Source organism: Oryza brachyantha, chromosome 7 (genome assembly GCF_000231095.2).
Source record: "Oryza brachyantha chromosome 7, ObraRS2, whole genome shotgun sequence".
Taxonomy (NCBI): domain Eukaryota; kingdom Viridiplantae; phylum Streptophyta; class Magnoliopsida; order Poales; family Poaceae; genus Oryza; species Oryza brachyantha.
The window spans coordinates 15,919,299-15,946,421 of NC_023169.2; the positions used below are offsets into that span (position 1 = coordinate 15,919,299).

Genomic DNA, 27,123 nt, shown 5'->3' on the forward strand with positions numbered 1-27,123 from the left:
ATTATGAAACCTCAAGGTCCCTTTGTATCCGTAAAAATCATGTTAGAAAATATTGGTATATTCTCCAAACTCTTACACCGTCAGAAGAATACAGCGAAAAACCGGAGAGAGAGAGAGAGGGGAGTCCAGCCTTCGGCAATCGGCGAAGATGATGGGTAAGGCGGATGAATTCGCACAAGAGTTTGCTCACGAAATCGGCCGAAAACCCAAAAGGGAGGCAAGATTCCGACAAAAAGGGGGAGGAAATGGAAGAGAAAACAATCTATTTTCTAGATCATATTGTTTGATCCAAGCTGGATTGCACACGATACCGACTAAGCCCAAAGGATCTTCCCAGCCTTTTGGCCCATAATTGAGAGCCCATCTAATGTGGGAATGCGAAATATTGCCTGTATTTCAAAATGGGTGTATTTTTAGGTTAAGTACTGCTATACTATACGTATGACTCAATTATACTACCTACGTATGACTGAAATACTGCAAGCATTGATTAGGCAAAGTGTGTCAAGTGAGTAGCACGGTAGCGGTTGGATGGTTGATTCGTACGTAAGTCGGATGGTTGAGTCGTACCATATTAATTTCCTTTTAGATTGTTTGGAAAATATTAAGATTAAAATAAAAGATTATATTTTAGTCATTGTAGATATTAGATTTGAATTTTAAGATGATTTGATTTTTTAACATATGATTGAATATGGCATGATAGAAATGATTATACTACGGAAAATTTGAATTCTAAAAATACTTATATTTTGAAATAGATGGTCCTTACCAAGAACCCTGCAACTTTATCCAATTTTCAACCAAAAAACCATGTGCTTTTTTTAGAAATTTTACTCATTGTTAGCACATTTTGAAACCTGGTAGTCAGCGGTGCGGTTATGACGTCGCTCTCGCAGTCTCGCACGGCGGGCCACGACAAGCACGTCGCACCCGCTCAAGTCGACTTATCCGCTCGCCTCGCCGTGGCGCGCCAGAAGGCGAGAGACATGGCGGCGGCGTCCGGGAAACCACCGCTGCCGTGGCGCGTGCGGCTGCTGGTGGGCGCCGTCTCCTTCCTGCACTCGGCGTCGCTCCGCCGCGACGGCACCGTCAACCGCTTCCTCCTGTCGCTGTTCGACCGAGTCGTGCCGCCCAACCAAGCCCCCGACGCCGCCGGCGTGTCCTCCTCGGACCATGCCGTGTCCGACCACCTACGCGTCAGACTGTTCGTTCCGGAGGCGGCTAGGGATGACGGAGAAGGTCTGCCGGTGGTCGTGTACTTCCATGGCGGTGGCTTCGTCTTCCACTCCGTGGCGTCCGCCCAGTTCGACGAGCTGTGCCGTCGGTTCGCCTCGGTCATCCCGGCCGTCGTGGCCTCCGTTGACTACCGCCTCGCGCCAGAGCACGGCTTCCCGGCGCCCTACGACGACGGCGAGGCGGCGGTCCGCTGGGTCCTCGCCGGTGCCGGGGGCGCCCTCCCGTCACCCCCCGCCACCGTCTTCGTGGCGGGGGACAGCGCGGGCGGGAACGTCGCCCACCACGTCGTCGCCCGCCTGCCGAGCAGCGTGGCGGGGCTCATCGCGCTGCAACCATTCTTCGGCGGCGAGACCCCGACCGACTCCGAGCGGCGGCTCCGCGACGCGCCGTTCGGGTCGCCGGAGCGGATAGCGTGGCTGTGGCGCGCGTTCCTCCCCCCCGGCGCCACGCGTGACCACGACGCGGCCAACGTGCCCGACGCGATCCGGCGCGACGCCGAGCAGGGGCAGCGCCTCGCGTTCCCGCCTACCATGGTCTGCGTCGGCGGGTGGGACGCGCACCAGGACCGGCAGCGTGCGTACGCCGACGCGCTCCGCGCCGCCGGCGCCGAGGAGGTCGTCGTCGCCGAGTTCCCCGGCGCCATCCACGCCTTCTACATCCTCGACGACCTCGCCGACAGCAAGAGGCTGCTCACCCAGGTGGCCGACTTCGTCAACCGCCGCCGCGCCGCCGCCAGCTCCGCTTCCTAGTACTACCACCAAGCTTTTCTGTATCGCTAGCTGTGCTTGTCACTTCACTCCTACTACTCCACTCGAACAATTTCTCGTTTGATTTGATTTGATTTGATTTGATCTGATCTGATTCATACGATGAATTCAACGAGACGAGCTGTTCATGATCGATTCGATGTCTGTGAGACAACGAGTTCAGGAAGCCGCATAACGGCGTGTAAGGGAAAAAAGAAAAGATTTTGGTTTTTCTCCGCAGCGATTTGCAGGAGGCTGATTGATTGCTACAAACAAGCTAGCATCATGTGAAAGATTTTTCTCTCGCTAAACCAATCAGCATATGAAGTGGCGACAACGCAATGAATTGATTGAACAGATCAACAGAGACGAGATGGCGACATGGTGAGAAGTCCAGATGAACCATGACCAACGGTAGCTCTACTGCCTCTACACTCAACCATGGAATTTGGACGGAATTGGGCCTGATGGTCAGCAATTTTCAGCAACTTGGGTTGCAAGTGCAATGGACAATAGTGTCTACTATACTATTCCTCTACACTAGACTGTTTGGGACATGTTCTTGGGTGGTTGTTGGCTGATCCTTCCTCTGGTTCTATGAATGTGGTCTATTTAGGACACACGTAATCTTTCTTATTAATTCGATTGTCTGTCTGGCATGGTATCAGTCTCACTGACCATAGTATAGTAGCTCGCAGCCTTGCAGCAGCATCAAACACTAGAAAGAATTAAAAGAAGGCAACATTTATTCACAACAGAAAAGCCTCTTTAGCTTCTGAACATTGGTAAAGAATGGGACTCAAAAGGCCAAAACATAGTAGCATCTCATTTCCTCTCCATAAGAATGTTCAGCTTTACGCTTTCACGAAGCCTTCTCTCTAATTGGATCCTCTAGTAGACAGTAGTAGTGTTTTGCTGCCAAAGATTATGGTTTTTGATTCGGCTTTCTGCCTGTCCCAGGCTGGTGAGCCTGATTAACCTAATGCAGGATTTGCAAGTGCGTGTGAATAATTGGGGCATGAGTTCTTGTTCACGGGAGGCAGCAATTGCATTCTTCATTCTCCTCCCTGCCTGCTGATTGATTGGCCCTTTGATTGGACAGATATGATCCATCGACAAACAAATCTGGCCGACCAAAACACATTGCACGGACAGCCTCATCCATGCACGTACCAGCACTGTACTCCATAGGCATCTCCTCTTCTCTTTCAACACTGGTCAGAAATATGGGTCCCCATATTTGTATACAGTGAAACCAATCAGGACATCACTCATCAGAAATCAGAAATTCAGAACATGCTGACAGCTGACAAGCTGGTCTATGTACTAGGAGAATCGTTTTGCAATTTCGTTTCAAATATTTTAACTCTTATGAACTACTCCGTAAAAAAAATCTAGGTTTTTCTAGGTCAAGCGTTTAACCATCTGTCTTATTTGAAAAATTTATTAAAAAATAAAATAATTAGTCACACATTATTCATGTTTTATCATGTAATACTAATAAAAATATTAATCATAAGAATTAACAAAGAGTTACAAATTTCTATCCCAAAACTTAAAAATTTGTTTATTTTGAGACGGAGATCGTATCTAGCAAAGAATTCTAAAAGTTGGCGAAAGTGTATTCAAGACCCAAACTAGTTTGGATTGGACCAAAATATCAAAAAAAAAAAGAAAATCCTAAAATTGTTAACCTGACAATAATTAAGTACTACTACAACCTTGTCGTGGTTATATGCGATTTTTGTAAGTTTAAGAGCTAGTCTCGATGTATAGTTTCATACATAGTTACCAAGACTGTAAATTAAGATGGTGTTTGGATCCAGGGTTTAGTCCCTTGTCACGTCAAATGTTTAAAGTTAATTAGAAGTATTAAATATAGACTGATATAAAACTAATTGCATAAATAGAGACTATTTCATTAGATAAATTTTTTAAACCTAATTAAGTCACGATTAGCAAATGTTTATTGTAGCATCACATTCGGCAATCATGGACTAATTAGGCTCAATAGTTTCGTCTCGCGAAATAGTACAGAGTATAAGATGGGTTTTATCAATAGTTTATATTTAATACTTCTAATTAGTGTCTAAACATTCGATGTGACATAGACTAAAAAAATCTGAGTGGAAACAAACATCCCTAGGTAACCAAGCCAGATGAGTTTTATGGGGATGAAACTTCTCTCTCATCTTATAAAATTCCCTCATTTAATGATCCTGTTAAGTCACCAATTTTGCTGATGTAACACTCTATTTAATATGCATGATATCCCTATAAAACATTGATACTGGCATAAGAACACATGCATCATAGCTCTGAGAAAAAAAAAAGCTTAAACCCAACTCATCAAGTCATCATGGCTTGTTTATGCGCATCTTTAATACTACCTCCGTCCCTAAATATTTGACGTCGTTAACTTTTTAATACAAGTTTGACCGATTGTCTTATTCAAAAAATTTACATAATTACTAATTATTTTTATATCATTTAATTTATTGTTAAGTATACTTTTATGTATATATATAGTTTTATATATTTTACAAAATATTTGATTAAGATGAATGGTCAAACATGTATAAAAAAATCAACAGCGTCAACACATTTAGAGACGGAGAGAGTAGTAATCATTAGTCACCTTGCTCCAACTAAATATACTGCTTACTACTAGTATATTCTGGTTCTCATTGTCATTTATCAGAGACTCGCAAAGGGAAGATCCAACTAGACACCAAGAACATCACAACTCAAACTGTTCACATGCACAACTCAACCCCCTAAATAAAAAAAAAGCATAGGCATAAACAAGAAGAAGGCGACACAAAAAAAAAAGATATTTTTTTAACACTAGCCATGAGCTAGAGACTAGAGAGTGCGAGTGACCACACGCACTGATTGCTCTGTCCGTCCCGTCCATGGCGATGTCGCCGGCCGGCATGCATGCATCACATGATGCTGCACCCGGCGTTGGGGTCCTCGTAGCATTGCTGCTGCTGGTAGTACGGGTGCCGGTTGCCGCAGTACCATCCCTGGTGGTCGTACGGCGCCGGCGCAGGAGCCACGGCGCCGTAGTACCCGCCGGGCGCCGGCTTGCTGCCGCCGGCGCACGAGCTGCACCGGCACGACCCGCCGCAGCCGTAGCCGTAGCCGCCGCCGTAGTACGATGACTGGTCGTACGCCGGGTTGTAGCTGTAGCACGAGATGGGGCCGGCCGGCGCCGGCCAGATGGACGGCACGGCCACGCCCTGCGCGGCGGGCACCGGCGGCGCCATCATCGGCGGCGCGATCGGCTCGCCGCGCGGCGGCTCGGGGCCGCCCAGCTTGGCGATCTTCAGCTTCTCGAGGAGCGGGGCGAGGTCGGCCTGGGTCATGCCGGCCGGGAAGGGCACCTTGCCTGGCTTCAACGCCGGCGCCGGCGCCTCGTCAAGGTCGAACTTGACCTTCTTCTCCGGCTTCGCGTCCTTGCCGCCGCCCTTCTCTGCCTTCTCCGGCTTCGCGGCGGCGGCGGCCTTGTCCGCCTTCGCCTCCTTACTATCACCCTTACCACCACCTTTCTTCTCCGCCTTGCCGCCGCCGGCCTCCTTCTCCGCCGCCTTCGCCTTGTCGCCGGCGTCCTTGTCCTTGTTCTCCTTGCCTTTGATCTGCATGTCCTTGATGACCCTGCCGGCCTTGCAGCACAGCTTCTGGCAGACCTTGTCGGCGTCGAACGGCCCCGACACCATCACGGCATTGTTCTTCTCGTCGTAGGAGATCGTCTTGATGTTCGCCTTGTCTGCTCAAACACAAACCACGCACGCCATGAACCATCAGCCGCCATGCACCGTCGTCGTCAACCTCAACTCAAGCCACCATTTTTTTTCCCACTCTACACTTCACTACACTCACTTCACTCGCACGAGCTCACAGTAAAACCGCTGGCATGTGGGCCCACGTGTCAGTGGGGCTAGTCACGAAACAACAGGACCGTCCAGAGCCATTGCAGCTTTGCATTGGTGACTGGTGACAGAGAGAGTGATGATACGAAATTACGAATACGATAAGAACCACATGATACCTTGGATCTTGCAGAGGACTCTTCTGATCTTCTTGTAGCATCGATCGCATTCGAGGTCAACGTTGAGCACAACCGTAGAGATCTGCGATGTGATCGAGGGATTAAATGATATAGGTAAATGCAGCACTAATGTAGTGGCAGTACAGTGTTGTTGACAGCAGATCCGGAAGGCGTTGGTACTTCCGGTGTACTCCTGCGGTTCACTTGGCAATTCTTAATTGACAGTTAACTACATAGTTGCAGATATAAGAATAGATAAATTGCAGGTAGAAGAATAAATAAATGCCTAATTCTTCAACCTGTGGGTTCAGAAAGGATTTACTAATATTCTACAATCTACCTAGTTTTTGTTCTGTCCTAGTAAAAAAAAGCTGGGGGCATAAAAATGAATCTTGGAGTTTCTCGTGTAGAACCAGATGAAACCAGTTTCTGAAGAAGAAATTCAGTTTGCGAAGAACTAGGAAATCAAGAAACATGAGTGTTTGTTTTGAGAGCATAAAAAGATATATGAAAAGGACACTGGGAGCGTGCCTCTTTTGTAGTTTTGTTCAAAAGATTGTTTGAAAACGAAAACACGGCTGGAAAAAAAGAGAGGACGTCAGAACGTGTGCCTTGATCTTCGCATGAAAGTGGCTGGCGACAAGGAAAGGAGTTTTTGGTCAGAGATATCTGCTTGCTTAATCTGCACTTCATTTCTGCTAGTACCCTGCTTCTGTTTTGCGTGCCTCAGCACTTTGTTTAGCTATTCAAGTGAACGCCATCGAGTTGTCAACAATCTCTAAATAAACCCTGAAAAGCTTCTCTACCAAACTTGAATCAGGTTCCCCAGGAAAATTATCTCTCTCCCACTAAATTATAAAAACGATTTTTTTCTTAAACACACCAACTTTGCTCTGACCCAACTGGAGTGAAGCAAGACACAAGGCGAGAATCAATTCTGAACGGCACAGATCAACACCTCTGAGCAGAAGAGGAGCTTCAGAAACCTCCTAGCCGACGCTCTCCCTAGCTACCACCCAGAAACTTGACACCAGAGCATGGAAGAACACCAAGAACGGCAAAGCTCTTACCTTGTCTGCCATGAGAAATGGCGGCCGCTGCAGCCTAGCAAAGCTCAACGCCGGAGGAGGAAGAGGTGGTGGCGGCGGCCGGACCGGCGCCGGAGAGGAAGAAGAGAGAGTAGAGTAGAGGGGTGGTGTTTGGTGGAGCAGTGGTGGGTGCGTGGCTTTAAGCCTGATCTCTCGCGCGCTGACGAACACGCATTGTGTTGGGGATATATATCACCTCTCATTGTGGAGTATCAGGTTAAGCAGCAGCAGCAGCAACAGTAGTTAAGTGGTAAGCACCAACCACGGCCCACCGACAGGTGGGGCCCCGGTCCTCTCTGACCTTTTGACCCCTATTAGCTGTGCATCATGTGCAAATGTTGTCAGTGGGTGGACCTCGTTTCAGAGGAAGAAAAGAAAACAATAATAATCAGACTAGTACTAGCAGTACGCCAGTACTGTAGGTACTACTCACATCTAGAATTCAGATAGATGTTGAGAATGTCCTGCTGCTTGATTTGCAATGCTGTGCACAAGATTTTCCCTTGAACCAGATGGAATTGGGGTCTGTTTTAGATCCATTCGGAATATCAAATAGTAAATGACAAAAGTTTTAGTGATAAAGTTTTGGCATTGTATTTTTGCAACTTAGTGTTTAGAGACATGCAAAAGTTATCATTTTTTAAGTAAAAGTGAGAGGTGGTCCGTATCTCTATACGTTTTTTGACAAAATTTGCTACTTAGACTGTCAAATACCAAATGTAAAGTTGTCATTTTTTTAACCTAGTGTTTAGATCCATTTTACCAAAAAGTACTTCAAAATAGCAAAATTTTTGTCATTTCGTAGGATCGCCCTGTTTAGACACTTGATTTGCAATGCTGTACTAACATTTGCATGGCTCCGTGAAAAAGGTGAAAAGGAAAAGGGAATATGAAAAGAAAAAATAAAACATGCATGGCTTAGCAACAGGTGATGTAATGTTAGCAGCAGTGATGTGTGCTATAGACTGTGGCCTTGTGTTTTTTTCTGCCATGGAAAGGAGGGCCGTTTGTGTCCAAGCGGCGAGGGTGCCCTCACCCATGCATGCAGCCTTGCCCTGGGATGGCATCCACCGATTTTGACACCTCACTTGGCGACGTCGCCATGACCGTGGCTTTGGACTTTTGATGGTAGCAATTGGGGCAGGCGAAATGCCGCCAAATTCTGCCAATAAATGGAGGTGAAACGCACTGCACTGCACTGAACTGAGCCAGACAACCGTAATAAAGTTTTCGAGACGCCACATACTTTGGCATTTCCACATATTTTTTTCGATTATATTTATACTTATAAATTAGAATTTGATTTTTTAACCTTAAATTTAAGATTGATTTTAACGTTTTATTCACCTAATTTTATTTTTTCTCTTTATCTTTTTTATCGTTAAGAATATGTACGTAGAAATTTTGTTTTCAAAATAATTTTGTTTGTAAAAGTTTCATTTGGCTTTTTTATAAAAATGACAAACAAGTTCTCTGTCGGCAACGGGATGAAACCATCGAGGCGATGCGGACACGTACGTCACCGGTTTAGGCCAACAACCACATGAAGCCAACGGTGATTAATAAACAAACTAATGGTGTGCTAATGCGAGTGCCCTTTTGGTGTCGATGGTCATAGTAGCTATCTGGAGCAGGGGCCAGGGACCCAAAAACTTCCAAAGTGCTGCACAACTCATTTGCCATTCGTCGCATCGATCTCACCAAAGTGAAGAAGGGAAAAAAATTGTTGGAACCTTCCCCTGTCCCAGCTGCTCACTTTCTATCGCCATGCAAGGTGGTCACTCGCTCGCTCACTCACAAAGCCACCACACTCCACTTGCAGGCTCGCAGCTTCCTTCTAGTGTTTTTTGCGTGTGGACTGATGTGATTTTTTAAAATAACTCATATAACTTTTTTTTAAAAAAATCACTTTATTTAGTAATATGGTGCATGTATGCACGAAAAACAAGATAATATATCTACCCTCATCTTTTGTTTCTGCTTTATCATTACAAGCCGTAGTTTGAATTTTCAATTTCACAATTTAAATTTTAAAGTTGATCTTGACTTTTTTTTACCGTAGTTATTTACATACTTGATTTCCGCCGCCTCGCGGCGCGGCTACGCTCTCTGTCTGTCGGTGCTACACTGCTTCCGGCTTCGCGCACGGTACTGTCCGCGCTGGTTGCGCACGTTACCCATCTCCGTGCGTCTGCCCACCGTCGTTGCACGTTCGCGATCGTCAATGGAGATGCTCACCGCTGTTTTTTGCTTAGATTTCTTTTCGTCTGGGGTGTGGGTGGTATTGTGGTGGGTAGGGTTATTTCTTTTCATTTTCATTTTATACTTATAAATTTAAATCTGAAGTTGATCGTTGGACTTCCACAGTCAAAGCTTCGAAAGCATAAACCGCTCGGCTTTTCGGTTAAGGGAAAAACATCATAGCGGGTTTTATTTTTTTAGAAATGTTTGTTTGGATTTTATTGGGTTTTGATAAAAAAAATTGTTCAAAATTTTATTTGCTTTTTATCTTTTTTTTAAGGGTATAACTCGAGATGCATACAACCACATCAACATACGCACACACGTATGTGTGCGTCCCTACCGTACGCTTAAGATTTTTGCATGTGTTTGAGGAAAAAATCCTCGAATGAAACATGCGAATTGTGATCCCACGGATCACGCTTGGTTCTCTTTTTTATCCGGTTTGCCTGGTGGCATACAATCTTCTGTCTGTTGCGCTTTCGTTCTCATGAGCAACACACGCCGGTATTTTTTTTCTGCAAATCGTGCGATGTTTCTGTACATGCCCGTCAGTCTGTCCTATCCGCTGATACGTTGTCTGAGGACATCGTGTGAGATTTTTTTTTTAATAATCGTGTTTGTATTGGCTTAATCCAATAGATTTCAGAGCAGGGTTTGCGTGATTAGCTTGTCGTGTTTGGGAGGGTTTGGTGTTTCGTAATGTGGTGATCAGCTTGTCGTGTTTAGGGAGGGTTTCGTGAACAAGAGAGCATTACGGTCTCAAAAACAGTGGACTTTGTTCATGCACGTCTCTTCTATTGGATTTGTTATAAGACCAGCAGGCATAATTCTGGGTGATAATTGTCTCTACTTGATTAAACATTGAAGAGAATTTCCTATTGGTCGTACCCACTCAAGTATTAAAGAGAAATTTTGGGGAATTTGGGGTGAGCACTGTTTCCCTGTGAAACAACAGATAAACAAATAACACCTTAATAATTTAGTGAGAATATCGGGAAGACGAAACTTCCCTTTCAGATAATGAACGATGTGGTATTCACAGTACATGCTACTATGCTAGTAACATTTCTGAACTTAATGATGCAGTCATGCAGAGCAGGTAGCTGTATGTACCTGTAGTGTGACTGCAGGATGGTACAGTCAAAGCAAAGAAACCCTGATGAACTGTACAAGTCTACTAGTACTTGAAGCTATCAATACATGTACCACGCAGAGTAGATGTAAGGGTACCACCAATAAATACCTATTATCCATACCCAACCCCATATCCACAGTACTGGTGGAAAAAAAAAGGAAAAAATCAATCCACTATTCAAAATCCAACAAAATCAACCACTACCTAAGCTCCATAATGCAAAGAGGTAAATGAGAAAAAAAAACTTCAAAATAAACCCCAAGGGCACTCATCTTGCCATGATTATAGGGCGATTGTTTGGCTTTTTGATAATATATATATAAATAAATAATAATTTATAAATAAAATTTTTATACTGTATTTTTAGCGATATAAAAGCAAATAGCGAAAAATAAATTATGATGAAAAAACTTTAAAATAAACTTTAAAATTTTAAATTTTAGTTATAAGCCTAAGACGGAGTGAAAAGACTAGAATAGGCCCACCCTTATGGGTTCATACAACATGGATCATCTTCATCGTGTCCACCAAAAGATTGAGGCTCATTTAGTTTTTAAAAAACCTTTTCTAAAAACATCACATCGAATCTTTGGACACCTAAACGAAGCATTAAATATACATGAACATTAAAACTAATTACATAGTTATCGGGAAATCATGAGACAAATCTTTAAGCCTAATTAGGATATGATTAGCCATAAGTGTTACAGTAACCAATATGTACTAATGACGAATTAATTAGACTCAAAAGATTCATCTCGCGGTTTCCAGGCAAAATCTAAAATTTATTTTAAAATTAGAGTACGTTTAATACTTCAAATGGGTGTCCAAACACTTAATTTGATGTTTTTGCAAAAACTTTTTGCAAACTAAATAAGACCTGATGAACATGGATGGATGGTCCAAAGAGGCCAGATCGATCTCATAGCGAGGCACGAGGGCTGATCCAGCGTGCTTGTGAGTTTGATAAGCCAAGAAAGAGGTCGTCGATTTAAGTTGAGCAAGGGCCCTCCTACGACTGATCAACCTGACTGTCCAGGAATTTTATATAAATTTAAGAGGATATAGTTCAATTCCTCCATTTTTGCTATGAAAATCTTTGAAACCGAAAGTATGCATTCCGCACCAAATTGCTTCTTAGCCATTATTGATATGCTTGCAGTTTTCACGTCAATCGAAATACTGACTAGAGGACCAGATTCTATCCAGATGCCGTAAGTTATGAGTGCCGAAGACCAACACCCCGCATGGCGAGGAGCTTGTCGCCAGGAATGAAGTGGGTGCAACGTCGACATGCACGCCACGTGGGACATCCTGTAGTTGCAGTGGATGAATCATCAGGATTTACCATTTTATTGATAAAATTAATAGTAGTGGCCCTAATTAATGGACAAAATTCAGATTATTAGTGTTTGTTCTTAGTTTTTGACTATCTCCAAAGTCCACAAAAATAGCAAGTATTGGTTCTATTGGCATCACAGATGCAGTGATTTGTGTTGTGCTACGGCCCTGTGTCCACTGCCTTAGTATCTCCATATTACTTGTACACTGCCACACTGTAGAGTTCTTCAAAACATGTATTGTGTCCTTTAGTTTTACTTTCCCTGCAAATTCTCCATTTAATTTATGCTCTGAAATTATGTTGTTTAATTTCACTTCCCCTATAACTTGTCCATTTATTGTTTTTGCTCCAAAATTACACTGTTATTTTTCACTACACAGTCATGCACATGACTGTTGAATTAGATATATCGCATATATACACGCATTTTTTTACTTCTAGAATATAAAGATCGAAATGATACTACTCAGACAAAACTGTAATATGAATTTATTTGAACTTCTATATATATTTTTGAAATACACCATCACACTGTTTATGGGCTTCTGAAAAGTGCGCCCGTGAAAAGCTAGTACTCCGCTATAAGCCTATAATTCAAATAAAACTACAAAACATACAAATTTAAATGCTTTTATTGTCGTTTATTTTTGTTCTGGGTTATTGAGCCACCAAAAGTATATAACTACAAGAGTCACAACAAAAAATAACGGTTGTTTTATTTAGTTTTATCGAGTATTTGTAGCATTTTGATATCGGTTAGCTCAAGTGCTCAACCAATAGTCAATCAGATAAATTCAATGTCAAAATATTAGTGTATGAATTCTACTGATAATCATAAAAATGCTAACGATGGTATGCTCAATGTGTCACTTGTCTCTCAGTATTTGAACTCTTAACGTCACATATTTTACTTAGTGCACTTGTTACCTGGCCGCTCTCCGTTGGTGTTACACTATAACAAACCAAAGAAAGCATGTAATTTGATGCAATATTTGCCACTGGAACTATTTCCATTAACGTTTACATTACCATGAACTAACCCAAACACCGCATTGTAGTCTTACTTTAAAGAACCAGGGCAAACAAATGCTCCCTCCTCCTTTTCATAATATAAGACTTTCTATTCTTTACTAAATTTATATAGATGCTAATAAATTTAGACATATATATAAATTATATACATTCATCAATTGATGAATTTAGACAAAGCTAGAAAGTCTACAATATGAAATGGAGGTAGTAAAAAGTAAAAAGGATCTTCTAAATTAATTCTAGACTTAACTTATAAAAGTCTAATTTGATTTCGTCGGACCTTAACTTTATGCAGGCAGCTATGTACACATCCTACACTACTCTGAACTTGCCTCCAGAAGAATAATTGTGTGGAGCAATGCAAAAACACAACAGACACACAGCTTAGCCTTGGTCTTCATAAGTACCCCGAGTAAGTATGCTAAGCATCGATAATTCCGTTCAGTTTAATTAGAGGCAGGCTTCTCGATCACCGATGTTTACCTGCGCATACAGATACCAAGATGACAGCGATCATTACGTTGATGATCAAGTGCACCTCAAGATTGCAAAAGCAGAGCACTGATCGTGCATAGAATCCTTTAATTTACCTCTGAATAATGCAACCTTCCGACGTTTAACCAGCTCAGAAATATATGAACCTGTATAAGTTATACTATTCGAGAGTGTCTTGTGCACAGTACGATCCACTATCTGTTGAGCAATAAACAGGAGTGAAATTCATAACACCGAAGTAAAACAAAAGGAACCAACTGGTGTACTGTAACTTAATTAGTACTATCAAACAACCTCACCACTATTCAAATTGTAGTTAATTTGACCATATTCTCAACAATATTGTTAAAAAATAGAGAATAATTAAACTAGTTAATGAAGAACCAAATGGTGTTTTGGTATTATTTGTGATGGAAAATTGATGGACTCGTAGTGCGTATGTTTGCGTGTCTAACATACATGAGTCAGATTGCAACATATGTACCCGAAATGGTTGTTTGGTCTATCTATGTGTAGTCAACGAACATCAACCTTAGTCAATGGCAATTACCAAGACTGTGCTTAGGAAGAAGCGAATATTTGAAGCAGTGAGGATGCTATGTAACAAGATGGAACAAACGTCATGAGATCAACCTTGGTCAACGGCGAACTATGCACTAGACTTAGGGAGTAGTCGGAGATATCCATAATGACGAGCTCCCTAAGTTGTGTGGAAGGACCCGAAATTTGCAAAGAAAAATCAGAAAAGAAAAGGAAAAGTAGTGCGGTGCATACCCAACATAGCATACTAAGATGGATTTGGATGCTATGTGCTGTACGTGGCACACGGCGCAGCGGATGGCGAGATTTTTTTTTTGCGTTTCGTACATCACACGGCTCGGTGGACGGCAAGAATTTTTGCGTTTTCGATTGAAAATCAGTTTTATTTTATTTCTATCCTGGAGGCCAAAGAAAGATACAATAACCATTGAGCTAAGTTAGTAGTTATGATTAAATAATTACATACATTATGCATATATGTATCAAACTATGGTTTAACCAAAAAGTTCTCAGGCGCGAGCAGCAAATTTTTGCATAAAACCCCTTGCCGCCCTCTATAAGGCCAGAAAGGGGCAAAACGCAAAAAATCATCGAGCGTCGTCATCTCATTCACTACCGTCCACCACGCCGTGTGCCACGTAGGCTTTTCCCTCTTCTAGAGGGCGGCAGGAGATTAGATCTGTGATTTTTTTAAATGAAAAAAATCAAATTTGTGAATTATTTAATAAATAAAAATAAAAATCCAAATCAATCAGGAGTGCACGCGCGTGCGCTGGAGACAGGAGCAGCCGCATTAGATCCCACCCGGCAACGTGTCTATTTTTTATTAGACCGCCTCATGAGTAGCGAACAAGGAAGCTGATTTACTGTGGATGAGGAGCTGGTGTGGTCTGTTGTGTTTCTTTGATTATGTGGCTAAATATGAGGCCGTTGATCTCAGATCCAACGCCAAAAAATAGTTTGAGTTGGATAGCACACTAGGTGTGTTTTTGAATTTTTTACATGGGCACTCTACCCTATAAATAAGAGTGAAGGGTAGAGTTAGAAATGCAACTTGGGAGAGAGAGAAAATATATTACGGTAGTGATTTTGCTTTACCGTGTCTAGTTTTTAGTTTAGAAAGATAAATACAGAATAGTTTTTTGGGAAATTCTTTAGGCATGTAGGATATACGTTTGTAAGCTTTATTTCAATACAATGAAATGTAAACTTTAATTTATTTTCTATATTTAAAATTTGAATTTATGCTTTTCGTATTTAATTTATGTTCAGATTTTTCCGCTATATTTTATTTTTGATATCTCTATTCATGTCACTATATTCTTAAAATGATGTTATTTTCTGGATTTTTGCATTTTGATCGAACAGTTTAAATTGTTTCTCTCTTGATGTCAGTGTTCAGTTACAATTGGCTTTTGAAAAGTGCGCCAATCAAAAGCTACTACTCCGCTATAATTCAAATAAAACTACAAAACATACAAATTTAAATATTTTTATTGTCATTTATTTTTGTTCTCAGTTGTTAAGCCACCAAGAGTATATAACTACAAAAGCCACAACAAAAAATTGCGGTTGTTTCATTTAGTTTTATCGGGTATTTGTAGCATTTTGATATCGGTTAGCTCAAGTCCTCAACCAATAGTCAATCAGATAAATTCAATGTCAAATTATTGTTATATGAATTCTACTGATAATCAGAAAAATACTAACGATGGGATGGTATGGTCGATGTTGTCTCTTAGTATTTGAACTCTTAATGTCACATATTTTACTTAGTGCATGTGTTAACTGTCTGTCGATCTCCGTTGGTGTTACACCGTAACAAATAAAAGAAAACATGTAACTTGATGCAATATGACAACTCACGGTCGTGGAAGAGTTACCTTAAAAAATACTATTTTAAAGAACCAGTGCTAACAAATAAAAAGTAAAAAAGATCATCTAAATTAATTATAGACTTAACTTCTAAAAGTCCATTTTGATTTCATCGGACCTTAACTTTATGTTTTATGCAGGCAGCTATGTACACATCCTAAACTACTCGGAAGTTGCCTCTAGAAGAATAATCTATGTGGAGCAACGCAAAAACACAGCAGCCACACAGCTTAGCCTTGGTCTTCAGAAGTACCCCGAGTATGCTTGCTAAGCATTGATAATTCCGTTCAGGTTAATTAGAGTCAGGCTTGTCGATCACCAATGGTTACCTGCACACATATAGTCATATAGATACCAAGATGACAGCGATCATTACGTTGATGATCAAGTGCATCTCACGATTGCAAAAGCAGAGTACTGATCTTGCATAGAATCATTTAATTTACCTCTGAGTAATGCAGCCCTCCGACGTTTAATCAGCTCAGAAATATATGAACCTGTATAAGTTGTACCATTCGAGAGTGTCTTATGCACAGTACGTTCCACTATCTGTTTAGCAATAAACAGGAGAACACTGAAGTAAAACAAAAGGGACCAGCTGGTTGTACTATAACTTAACTAGTACGATCAAACAGTTATTCTCAACAATATTGTACAAAAAAAAAGAAAATAGAGAATAATTAAACTAGTTTAGTCAACTATGTGCACAACATTTTATTTGGAATTTATACAAGTTAGATTTTAAAAAAACTTAGGATCATAAAGGCGTAGTGTTTCATGTTTCTACCAGCTACTTTTGACAAAAAAAAAGAGAGATTATTGTTTACAAGAATGCATAGAAAGGTTAGCAGAACAAAATTCAAAAGGATGGCATTAGAATATATGAACCAAAAAAGGTGTACCTCGTCTCCGTCAATTCGTGTTGCTTCTGTAAAATCTTCTGCCAATTTTTTCATCTTTTTATTGAAGACATGGCGAAGTGCATGCAAATCACGGGTGATTTCATCTTTGAAAGTACCCTCGGGGAGCTTATCCACGGTATCTTGGACAAGGATATGTGTTATTGACCCTAAACATCCGAGAGCATCCAGAAAGGTGAGAATACTTTCCTTTTTTCCCCTATTATGATATGCATCCTTGGATGCCTCACAAAAGATAGCTGCGTACGTCCTCACCATCTACATTTTAGAGAGGATCAGTATGTCCATTGCAATTAAAGAGTGCAACAGAAAAAAACTTTAGAACTTACCTGATCCGTTGTACATTGAGAAATTTCGGATCTGCCAAGCCCAAATGCCGCAACATCCTATAATGTTTCAATACAATCGTTGCATTATATTAGAAACATCGACTATATAAACTCCATCCTGTTTTTATGTTTGACGCCATTGAAGATATACATTTAATTATTTGTCTTATTCAATTTTTTAGGCGAAAAAGCAAAAATATAAATCATACTTGATGTTCTTAAGTGATAAAACAAATTACAAGAGAAAACAAATAATAATTATGTATTTTTTTAATAAAACAAATGGTGGTTAAATATGAAAAACCGGAGTGCGTACTACGTATAACAAATGGAAAATGTAGATATGACAACATAATTTACCATGACCTCTGAAGCTAAATCTAGAGCCAATATTGCTTGTCTGCAAACCGTGAAGGCAACCGCCTTCACATTTGAATTCTGTCATATCACCAAATGAATAGAGATCTCAGTCACAGGAGAATTAGCAAACCCCATTAACGAAAGAGTAAACTTCACATAAACTCCCAAAACTTTGGTCAGTTACTGCGAATACATATCAATTGTAGCTTGATTATTGTGAGTTTCTTTGATTATAAGCTTTTCCCAACTGCTTCACAAACAGAGTATATATAAACAGGACTAACCAGAACGTTGGAACGGGAAGAATACAGCTTCCGCTCGATGACTGATATTTGGCTCTTCTCCTTCAGAAACATATCGGCGGGTGTGCGCTTTAAAGGAAAATTAGAGGCAATTAGGAACGACAAATGAAAGTTTGCTAATAATCACTGACTCGCCTTAGAGCAAGTATATGGGGTCTTTGTTTTTTGAAAAAAACTTCTGAACTTATTGTAATTTTTAAACTCATACAGCTGATGATTGACAACATGGCATCATAAGTTAGGAACTTATGGTCCAACATAATAGGTTACTTTGATAAATGAGGTCACAAGATTTTGTAATTTGAGGCCTTACAAATCTGGTTTAGACGATGAAATTGTTAAAAACTTTTGGCTCTGATATCATGTAAAGTTGCATGTACCGATCAGTTACACTCAAAAGCTTAAACTGATAAAAAAAGACACGTAATTCACTTTTTACATTCCAGTAGAAATTAAACATGGACAAACGCCAAAACAGCTATCATATATATATATATATATATATATATATATATATATATATATATATATATATATATATAAAACATCAACCAGATTAAGTACATGTACGACTGCTATCTATTTGATATATAGAGACAGCTAAATAGACAACTTATACAATATGTTATCTATTTAGCTATGTATAACATATTTAATACTTTATTTTTTATGTTTTGTATTAGTTACATACCACCAATGCATGAAGTATTTCTCTAAAAAAGGTTACGTATAAGGAACATGTGTCCAAACAGTACACGAACGAAGAGATGGTGATCTAGTTTTTTTGAGTTAATGATGTTACGTAGGATGTCTAACTTAACGTGAACGTATACGGAGGTGGTTGTCTCGGTACTGTACATGCCCTATACTCTGAGATCAAGACTTACCAGACCCAAGGCGGCTCTGAATTCCTCTTGGAATTTGTGTATCATCTTATGGATGCTTGCAGCTACATCCTGATTGATGAAGCAAAAAGCAATATCATTAGCACCAAAAAAAATACTAACATATAAATAGATGCGCGATAAGCCTCTGAAGAGATGACGACGCTGGGTAGCATAGCATTTAGCATACCTCGTCGCCGGCGTTGTCGTCCTCGTGCTCCCGCCCCGGCTCCGGCTGCGAAGGGCTCTTCAGACAACGGGACCGGAACCGTATCCTCCTCACCGGCGCCGGCAAGGTGCGGCCGTGGCGGCTGGCCAGAGGAAGGAAGGACGGGGTGCCTGCGCGCGGCGACAACGACGTCGACGCGGCGCCCACGGCGAGGTGGGGCGGCGACCAGGCTGGGCGGACCGCCGCCATGTGTACCTACCAGAGATTCGCGGAGGACAGGAACGGGCGACCGCGAGCTGCTTAATGAATCTCTCGGTTTATGTTCTGTTCGTATGGCCCACGATTAGTTGTTTACATCTACAACAAGTAAAAGGCATAATTACTGCCCTTATCAAGAGACCAGCACCCAAACGAGGAATTGAAGGGACGCCGTCTCCGCGGCCAGATTGCCTGGACTCATCCAGCTCAAATCATCCGAATCAGCGGCACGCATGAGGGAGGAGGAATTTGCTGTTCGTTTATTTTCATCCCTTATTTTATTTATCGGTAAAAAAAAATCTAGTACCGAATTAAAAAAAATAGAAAAGGTCATTCTACAGTAGTGACATCGGATATAGGATTATTTTAGAGAAGCCCTTGGATCCATGGTCATTTTAACGAAGCTACTCAGTTTGGTGGCTGAAATAGCAAATTCCTCCTGTGGGAGGAGGAGATGGAAGGAGAAACACGACCCATCTGGCGCGTATTGGTGGAGACCACGGTTTTACTTATCGTTTCATATGTTGAAATCTGCACCAACAAAACCACGAGTATTGATGATAATCCTGTGGAAACTGTATCAATTTGAATTCAATTTTTTTAAATAAAGTCACCATGGTTTTGGGGTCAAACCGTGCGGTATGTACTGATTATCCCAGCAATTTTGGTGGAAGCGATAATGTCGCACCTAGAAATTTATACAAATTTCCAAACAATAGTATGTATTAAATCTCGGTCCAAGAATTAGTCCGAGTACACACTATAACAAATTAAATGCACAAGTCCATAACTTAAAAATAAATAAAAATAATTATCTATCAAAATACAGCGGAAAAAGAAACAAACTAAAACTCTAGCTAATCTTTAGCTTGGTGATCACGGCTCCACACCACAGGCACTCTCGACGACGGACTGAACCTCACTTTAATCTTGGGAACAACATTTTGACTTAGGCTCTGGCACTTGCTTTGGTGGGAAAAAATTAAGACTAAATACAAACCGCCGTACTCAATAAATAACACCCAAGAGAGAGAAATAATGAATGCAATAGGGTATCAAGGATAGGCTAAGGTTAATTACACAAAAACGGTAGTAATTAGCAAAATAGTAAATAAAATAGACTGAAATAAAAGTAAAGTAAACATTTAAAATAATCATCCACTGTTCAATGTTACACCACATTGTAACAAGCCTAAACCATTGTTTAGCGTTACACCACAATGCAATAGGATCAACCCTCTGTTCAACGTCACACCACATTGTGATAAACCCAAACCATTGCCAACGTTACACCACATTGCGCAGGGTCAAACCAATTCCAAGTTCATCAAGTTATTAAAGGTTCAATTAATCCCAGCGAATCTGTTAGTTCGCCCCATTACCGCGGGCACGACAATTTGAATATTTTTACTCTGATCATAGGTGTACAACTTTGCCCACAAGACATGGTTCCCAAGCATGTTAGCATGCCCCAACATATCACCACGATACCACAGTACAGAAGCCATGATGTCACGCCCGGAGTTTTATCCCAAGCCTAAAATTGTAAAAAGAAATTCGTAAATGACAATTGGCTTAATTAACTCAGGAAAAATCCCTCTAAAAGAAATTAATTCAATTAAATCGAGGCTCGCAAATCGACTAACTGGATTTAAATTCAAATTGCAGAAGTAAAATTTGGCCAAACAATTTAATTTAAAACACGGCAAAAATGGGGTTTTCCTTTTTTCCTCCTTTTTCCTTTCTTTTTCCCTTCCTTCTCAAATTGGGCCGAAGTCCAATTTTCCTCCCCTTCCTTTTCTTTTTCCTTTTTCTTCTTCCTCTCCTCCTTCCCGGGCCAGCCCAGCCGAGCCAGCCCAACTCCCCGCTCAGCCGGCCTCCGGCCTCCTCCGCCCGCGCGCGCTCCTCCCTCCGCCTGGGCCGCCGCTCGGCCCAGCTCGCCGCACCGCGCCCGCGCCGCGGTGAAGTCCGCCTCGCCTCCCTCCTCCCTCGCGCCACTGACAGGTGGGCCCACCTGTCAGCGACCGAAACCCCGCCTCCGCGCCAGCCCGCGCCCGCGCCGCGCCACGCCGGCCGAGTCCGCCTCCGCCCCGACACCACCGGACGCCGCGCCGCCACTGCAACCACCGCCGCAACCGCCGTCGCCGAGTCCGCCGCGTCGTCGACTCGGTCTCCACCGGCCGCTCCGCCCTAGCCGGCGCCGCCACCCTATAAAATCCCCGCGCCGCCGCCCCGCCGCCACTTCCCCCCTCTCCGCCCGAAGCTTCCCTCCGTCGCCGTCAGCCGCCGATCTCCTCGTCGGCCGTCGGACGTCGCCGCCCACCCGCGTCACCACCGCCGCCTCGTCTTCGCCGACCTTCCGCCGGCCTTCGTCGCCACCGGTGGTCGCCGAGCTTCGTCGCCGCCCCCTTCGTCCCTCCCATCGCCGTGCCCCGTCGTCTCGACGCCGTTGGCCGACCTCGCCACCGAACGTCGCGAGCCGCCGCTCGTCCGCGTCCCCACCTCTGCCTCGCCCTCGCCGACGCGTCGCCGTCTCCGTCGCCACTGGTGAGCGCTCCGCTTCTCTCTCCCTCTTTCTTCCCTCTTCGTCGCCGCTGCCGACCTCCCCGTGCCATCGGTAAGTGCCGGTCGCCGTCCGCCCGCTTGTCGCCGCCCGACGTCGTCGCCGTCACGCCGTCGTTGCTGTGCCGTTCGCCGTCACCGCCGTGCGCCACTGCTCCGGTTGCGCCGTCGTCGTGCGCCGCCGCTCCGGTCGCGTCCGCCGCTCGGCCACCAAGCTACGTCGCTGCTTGGCCGACGCCACCTCACTCCTCCCTCGTGCTCCCGTCTAGCTCCTCTGGCCGCACCCGCTCGCGCCGCCGCTCCGCAGCGCCGCCGCGCCACCGTCGCCCGGCGACGATCGATCTCGTCGCATCGGCCGTCGTCGTCGCGCCACCCCGGTGAGCCCGCTCTCCTCCCTTCCTCTGTTTCTTCGTGCGACCGCGAGTGCGCCCCGCCGCTTGCCGTCGACCGACGTCCTCCGCCGCCACCCGATCCCGCGCGCCGTCGCTGGGTGTCGTGCGCTGCCGGCGCTCGCCGTCGCATCTCCGTCCTTCGTCACCGTCGTCGCACGGTCGCCAAGCCCCGCTGCCGGCGTCCGTCACCATCTTTCCCTCCCGCCGCTCGTCGCCGCTCCGAGCTGCGACACCCCGTCGCTGTCTCCGCCTCCTCCGCGCCGACTCGTCGTCGCTGTTCTCGTCACCACCTTCGTCGTCGCCACCTTCTCCTCCTCCTCGGCCCTCGCCGTCTCCGCCGCGCCGTCGTGCCGCTCGCCGCCAGCCGCGCTCTCCCCTCCCCCTCTGTTTCCCTCTCGCTGACCGACGGGGCCCACCCGTCAGTCACCCCGTGCCTCTCTCCTCTCTCTCCTCCCGTGGGACCCAGCTGTCAGCCTCTCCTCTCCCCTCTCTCCCGCCGACAGGTGGCCCCCACCTGTCAGCGCCTCCTCTCTCCTCGCTGACGTCAGCAGCCCCATTAATTGCGCAATAATTGATTTAGGACTTTTCTATTTAGTTAAAAAACCCAGAAAACTTCTAAAATTCATAAGTAATTCATCTAGTCTCCGTTTAGGTCCATTCAAGTTTCATTAAATCCAGAAAAATGTCAAGAATCCATTAAAAATAGTTTCTTTCTCTGTTTCAGTAGTTTTATAGCCTGTTTTGTTGGTTTTGCCTTGTTTGTCGTAGGTTTTGACCCCGTCGCAGCGCCGTTCGTTCTCGAAGTCGTCGCCGAAGTTCCTCGTGGGTCTAAGCAAGGCAGGTGGCACCCTTCTTTGATCATATTGAACCTATGATTATAAAATCCGCCGCTTTTACATTCAAACATGCATTGTTTTATGCAAATCTATTTACTTTATTTATCTATTGGGCAATTACCTTTATACCCGTTGATCCCTATTTATTATTGTCATCCCAGGGTTAATTTGACTAGAAATAGGCTTAGACAATGCTTAGCCATGCTTAGTTCAACTAGCTCACCAAATATTGTTTAATTATTTTTTGGACTTTGATAGACCTTTAATGGTTTTGATCATGGTTAATCTCCCGTTGTGGATTAAATACAACTAAAATATTGCTTATGGTGGGCTGTGGGTGCATGGTTTTGAGAGTCGCACCCATGGCAATTAAGGACCGGTTCTCAGGAAACCCTGAAGGTCTTACACGTACTAACCACAAGCCAGAATGGGCAACGGTGAGACTCGTAATCTAGCTTGTCCCTATTCGACGTACCGAGGCAAGGGTAGGCGTGATGGAGTATGGACGGGCAATCGTGGTGTAACGAAAGCCTCTGCTGCTTCTGGATCTACCAAGGCACAAGAGGGGACTGCCCGACTTGGTGTAAAGGAGGGGGTGAAACCTGAAGTGTGGTGCGATTGTCTAGGGAGGGCTAGGTGAAAGGTCTTATCATGGTTTCCGTACTGAGGTATCGTGGTGATACGTTGGGGCATGGTAACATGCTTAGCAGCCATGTCTTGTGGGTAAAGTTGTACAACTCTACAGAGTAAAACTATTCGAATAGCCGTGTCCGCGGTTATTGGGCGAACTGACAGACTCACTGGGATTAGTTGAACCCCTTTAATAATTTTATTAATCTTGGAACTGGTTCGACACTGCGCAACGTGGTGTAACGTTGGCAGTGGTTTGGGTCTGTCGCAACGTGGTTTAACGTTGGACAGAGGGTTGACCCTGTTGCAACGTAGTGTAACGTTGGACAGCGGTTGTTTATTTTAAATATTACTTTACTTTTATTCCAGTCTATTTTTATCTACTGTTTTGCTAAATTACTGCAGCTTTTGTGCAAGTTAACCTTAGCCTATTCCTTGTTACCCTATTGCATTCATTATTCTCTGTCTTGGGTGTTACTTGTTGAGTACGGTGGTTTGTACTTAGTCTTGCTTACTTTTTCTCCCACCAGAGCAAGTGCCAGAGCCTGTGTCAGAAGAGGGTTGTTCCGAAGGTTGAAGTGAGGTTCAGTCCGCCGTCGAGAATGCCTGTGGTGTGGAACCGTCTTCACCAGCTGAAGCTGAAGAGTAGATGGTCTAGTCTTGTTTTTCTTTTTCCGCTGCATTTCGATAGATAATTGTTTTTATTTGTTTTTAAGTCGTGGAACTGTGTATTGATTTGTTATAGTGTGTACTCGGGCTGATGCCTGGACCGAGATTTAATACATGTTATTGTTTAGAAATTTGGTGTAAATTTCTGGGCGTGACACATGATAAGACATTTCACCTAACCTTCTCTAGACAATCGCACCACACTTTAGGTTTCATCTCCTTCTTTATACCAAGTCGGACAGCCCCCTCTTATGCCTAGGTGGATCCGGAAGCAGCATTGGCCATCGTTCACCGCGATGCTCATCCATACTCCATTACGTCCACCCTTGCCTAGGTACGTTGAATAGGGACAAGCTAGACTATGGATCTCACCGTTGCCCACACTGGCTTGTGGTTAGTACGTGTAAGACTTTTAAGGTTTTCTGAGAACCGGTCCTTAATTGTCATGAGCACGACTCTCAAAACCATGCACCAACAGCCCACCAATAGCAATATTTTAGTTGTTATTAATCTGCATCGAGAAATTAATCACGATCACAACCATTAAGGGTCTATCAAAGTCTAGCAGTAGTTAATTAATAATTGGTGAGCTAGTTGAGCTAAGCATGACTAAGCATTGCTTAAGCCTATTTATAGTCAAATTAACCCTGAGACGACAATAATCACAAGTGGGAATCAACGGATATAAAGGTAATAGTTCAATAGATAAGTAAAGTAAAGTAAATTTGCATAAAATAATGTATGTTTGAATGTAAAACGGGTAACTTTATAAATATCGTGTCAATATGATCAAAGACGGGTACCACTTTCCTTACTTTGGCCTATGATGAACTTCGGCGATGACTTCGAGAACGGTCGGCACTGCGACGAGGTCAAAACCAACATCAAACAAGCAAAAACAGACTATAAAACTACTGAAACAGAGAAAAAAAACTATTTGTAATGGATTCTTGTCATTTTTCTGGATTTAATGAAATTTGAATGGACTTAAACGGACACCAGGTGAATTCGTTATGAATTTTAGAAGTTTAACTGTGTTTTTAAACTAAACAGAAAACCTTAAAGCATTTATTGCACAATTAATTGGAGGGAATGACAAGTGGGACCCTACTGGACAGAGACACAAGGGAGGAGGAGAGGAGGCCTGACAGAGAGGGCCCACGGGTCAGTGAGAGACAGCCGAGAGAGGGGGTTGGCTGACGTGTGGGTCCCGCGAGAAGAGAGAGGAAGAGGGAGCTGACGGGGCGGGCCCACAAGGCAGAGAGAGAAAACAGAGAGAGGAGGGGGAGCTCGGCTTCGGCCGGAGGAGAGGGGGAGAGGGCGACCGGACGACGGCGGTCGGCAGTGGCCGGTAGCGAGCGGCAGGATGACGGTCGGCGGTGGCGCATGGCTGGCGACAAGCAGGGGAAGGGGGAGGAAGGGGAACGGGAGACGGCGGCGACGGCCGACCAGGAGAGCTTGGCGGCAACGATGGCCGAGGAGACCCAAGGCGGCGACGGCTGAGGAGATGGCGACGACGCGCGTGGGGAATACCGCGGCAGCCCGAAGCGACAACTGCGGGGGCGCATCTAGCGACGGTGATGGTGCACGTGGCGAGGCGACACGCTAGCGATGGCGCAACGACGCGACAACTCGGACAAGCGCATGCGGCGGTGGCGACGCGTTAGAGGGCGACGGCGGCCACGGCGGCTGGCCGTGGAAGAGCGGAGAGGAGAGCGGAGGAGGAGGCGGCTACCGCGGTGGCGGGCGGTGGCAGAGTACTGGAGCCAGGCGAAGCTGACGATTGGGAAGTGACGGGGCGTGCTCGCGGCGGCATGAGGAAACAGAGGAAAGAAGGAGAGCGGGCTCACCGGGGTGGCGACGGATTAGGGGACGATGCAACCACCGACGCGGGTGGTGGTGACGACGCGGTGACGACGACGATGCGGAGTGGCGGTGACCCAAGGGCGGCATGGCTATGCGAGGAGGAAGAGAGGAGAGGGGAGGTGCGGGCTTACTAGCGACAGAGCGACGAGGTGAGGATTGCCGGCGTGAGACCGATGGCACGGGCCGAAGTAGAGGAGGAGGAGCGGCCGAGTGGCGGCGACGCGAACGGTGAGACGAAATTGTGGCAACAGCTAAGCGGCGGCGGGTGAAATTTGGTGGCGAGGGAGGCAGAGGAGGAAAGGGGAGGACAGCGACGGCCTGGCGGGAATTTAAATGCGGAGGACACAAGATTGGCTACGCGGGATTGGCGGCGCGCAAGATTGGCGGCTAGAGATTATGGTGGCCGGGATTTGCGACGATGATTGCGGTCATTGCGTCGCGCGAGGGAGGCGGCGGCAAATGCAAACGCGGGCACGACGCATCCTGGATTCGCGTGAGGCGCGGCCGAGGCGTGGACGGGAGAAGCGGCACCGGTGAGGGGATGACACGGCGACGCGTCGCGCAGGATCATGGTGCGAGTTAACACGGCGAGGCGAGGCAGCGGTGCGACGCGGCGGCGAGGCAAAGCACAAGGTGGCGGCGAAGCGCGAACGCGCGGCAATCGCACGGCGCGGCGCGGTGGGGCGTGGCCGGCGCAACGCGACGGCAAGGGAGGCGCGGAGGGAGCGAGCAACAGGGCACGGCTGCTGCGGCAGCGAGGCCGACGCGCGGACGTGCGGCAATCGCACGGCGTGGCGCTACCGAAGGTTGAGGACGAGCCCGATAGGTAGACCCCACCTGTCGGCGTCTCGGGAGAGATGGAGGTGGCTTGGACTTCAGGGCGCCAGCGGGGAGAAGGGAGAGGAAGGAGGCAGAGCAACTGGGCCAAGGCTTAGGCCGACCCACGTGGGAGAGGGGGAGGAGGCCGAAGGGTGATAAAGGAGGGAGGAAGAGATGGGCCGAGAGGAGCTGTGCTGGCAGGCCAGTGGGAGAGGGAGAAGGAGGATTGGGCCGGCCTACTGGCTTGGAGGGGAAGAAAGGAAAAGAAAAATAGGAAAAGGGAAAAAAAAGGAGAAAGGAAGAAGGGAAAAGGAGAAAAAGGGAAACGGAAAAGAAG

At 44.9% G+C, this 27,123-nt stretch overlaps 3 protein-coding genes across 4 annotated transcripts; 1 reads left to right on the plus strand and 2 right to left on the minus strand.

Annotated features, from left to right (window-relative positions):
- The first annotated feature begins 922 nt into the window (after positions 1-922).
- On the plus strand, positions 923-2,729 carry LOC121054884 (probable carboxylesterase 18). The gene has a single exon (XM_040525717.1). The coding sequence runs from the start codon at positions 990-992 to the stop codon at positions 1,986-1,988; it is 999 nt and encodes a 332-aa protein (XP_040381651.1). The 5' UTR covers positions 923-989; the 3' UTR covers positions 1,989-2,729.
- Positions 2,730-4,591: 1,862 nt separating this feature from the next.
- On the minus strand, positions 4,592-7,274 carry LOC102702206 (protein PYRICULARIA ORYZAE RESISTANCE 21-like). The gene is made up of 3 exons (XM_040526015.1): positions 7,110-7,274; positions 6,040-6,121; positions 4,592-5,757 (listed from the first exon to the last, which is right to left on the minus strand). The coding sequence occupies exons 1-3, from the start codon at positions 7,119-7,121 to the stop codon at positions 4,931-4,933; spliced, it is 921 nt and encodes a 306-aa protein (XP_040381949.1). The 5' UTR covers positions 7,122-7,274; the 3' UTR covers positions 4,592-4,930.
- Positions 7,275-15,715: 8,441 nt separating this feature from the next.
- LOC102702485 lies at positions 15,716-19,169 on the minus strand. Of its 2 annotated transcripts, none has more exons than XM_015839548.2 (8): positions 18,776-19,169; positions 18,589-18,657; positions 17,684-17,770; positions 17,400-17,477; positions 17,040-17,096; positions 16,693-16,968; positions 16,237-16,287; positions 15,716-16,119 (listed from the first exon to the last, which is right to left on the minus strand). In XM_015839548.2, the coding sequence occupies exons 1-7, from the start codon at positions 19,001-19,003 to the stop codon at positions 16,267-16,269; spliced, it is 816 nt and encodes a 271-aa protein (XP_015695034.1). In that variant the 5' UTR covers positions 19,004-19,169; the 3' UTR covers positions 15,716-16,119; positions 16,237-16,266. The 2 variants fall into 2 exon arrangements, with proteins under 2 accessions (XP_015695034.1, XP_006658792.1); XM_006658729.3 differs by having other exon boundaries at positions 16,237-16,339; positions 18,776-19,166.
- Positions 19,170-27,123: the final 7,954 nt, after the last annotated feature.

Coding starts and splice junctions, on each gene's coding strand:
- LOC121054884 (XM_040525717.1), top strand. CDS start 990: ATGGCGGCGGCGTCCGGGAAACCACCGCTGCCGTGGCGCGTGCGGCTG.
- LOC102702206 (XM_040526015.1), bottom strand. Junction 5,758..6,039: donor AGTCCTCTGCAAGATCCAAG/GTATCATGTGGT, acceptor GTGTTTGAGCAG/ACAAGGCGAACATCAAGACG.
- LOC102702485 (XM_006658729.3), bottom strand. CDS start 19,003: ATGGCGGCGGTCCGCCCAGCCTGGTCGCCGCCCCACCTCGCCGTGGGC. Junction 17,771..18,588: donor TCAGAGCCGCCTTGGGTCTG/GTAAGTCTTGAT, acceptor TTTCCTTTAAAG/CGCACACCCGCCGATATGTT. Junction 16,969..17,039: donor CTCAATGTACAACGGATCAG/GTAAGTTCTAAA, acceptor TCTAAAATGTAG/ATGGTGAGGACGTACGCAGC.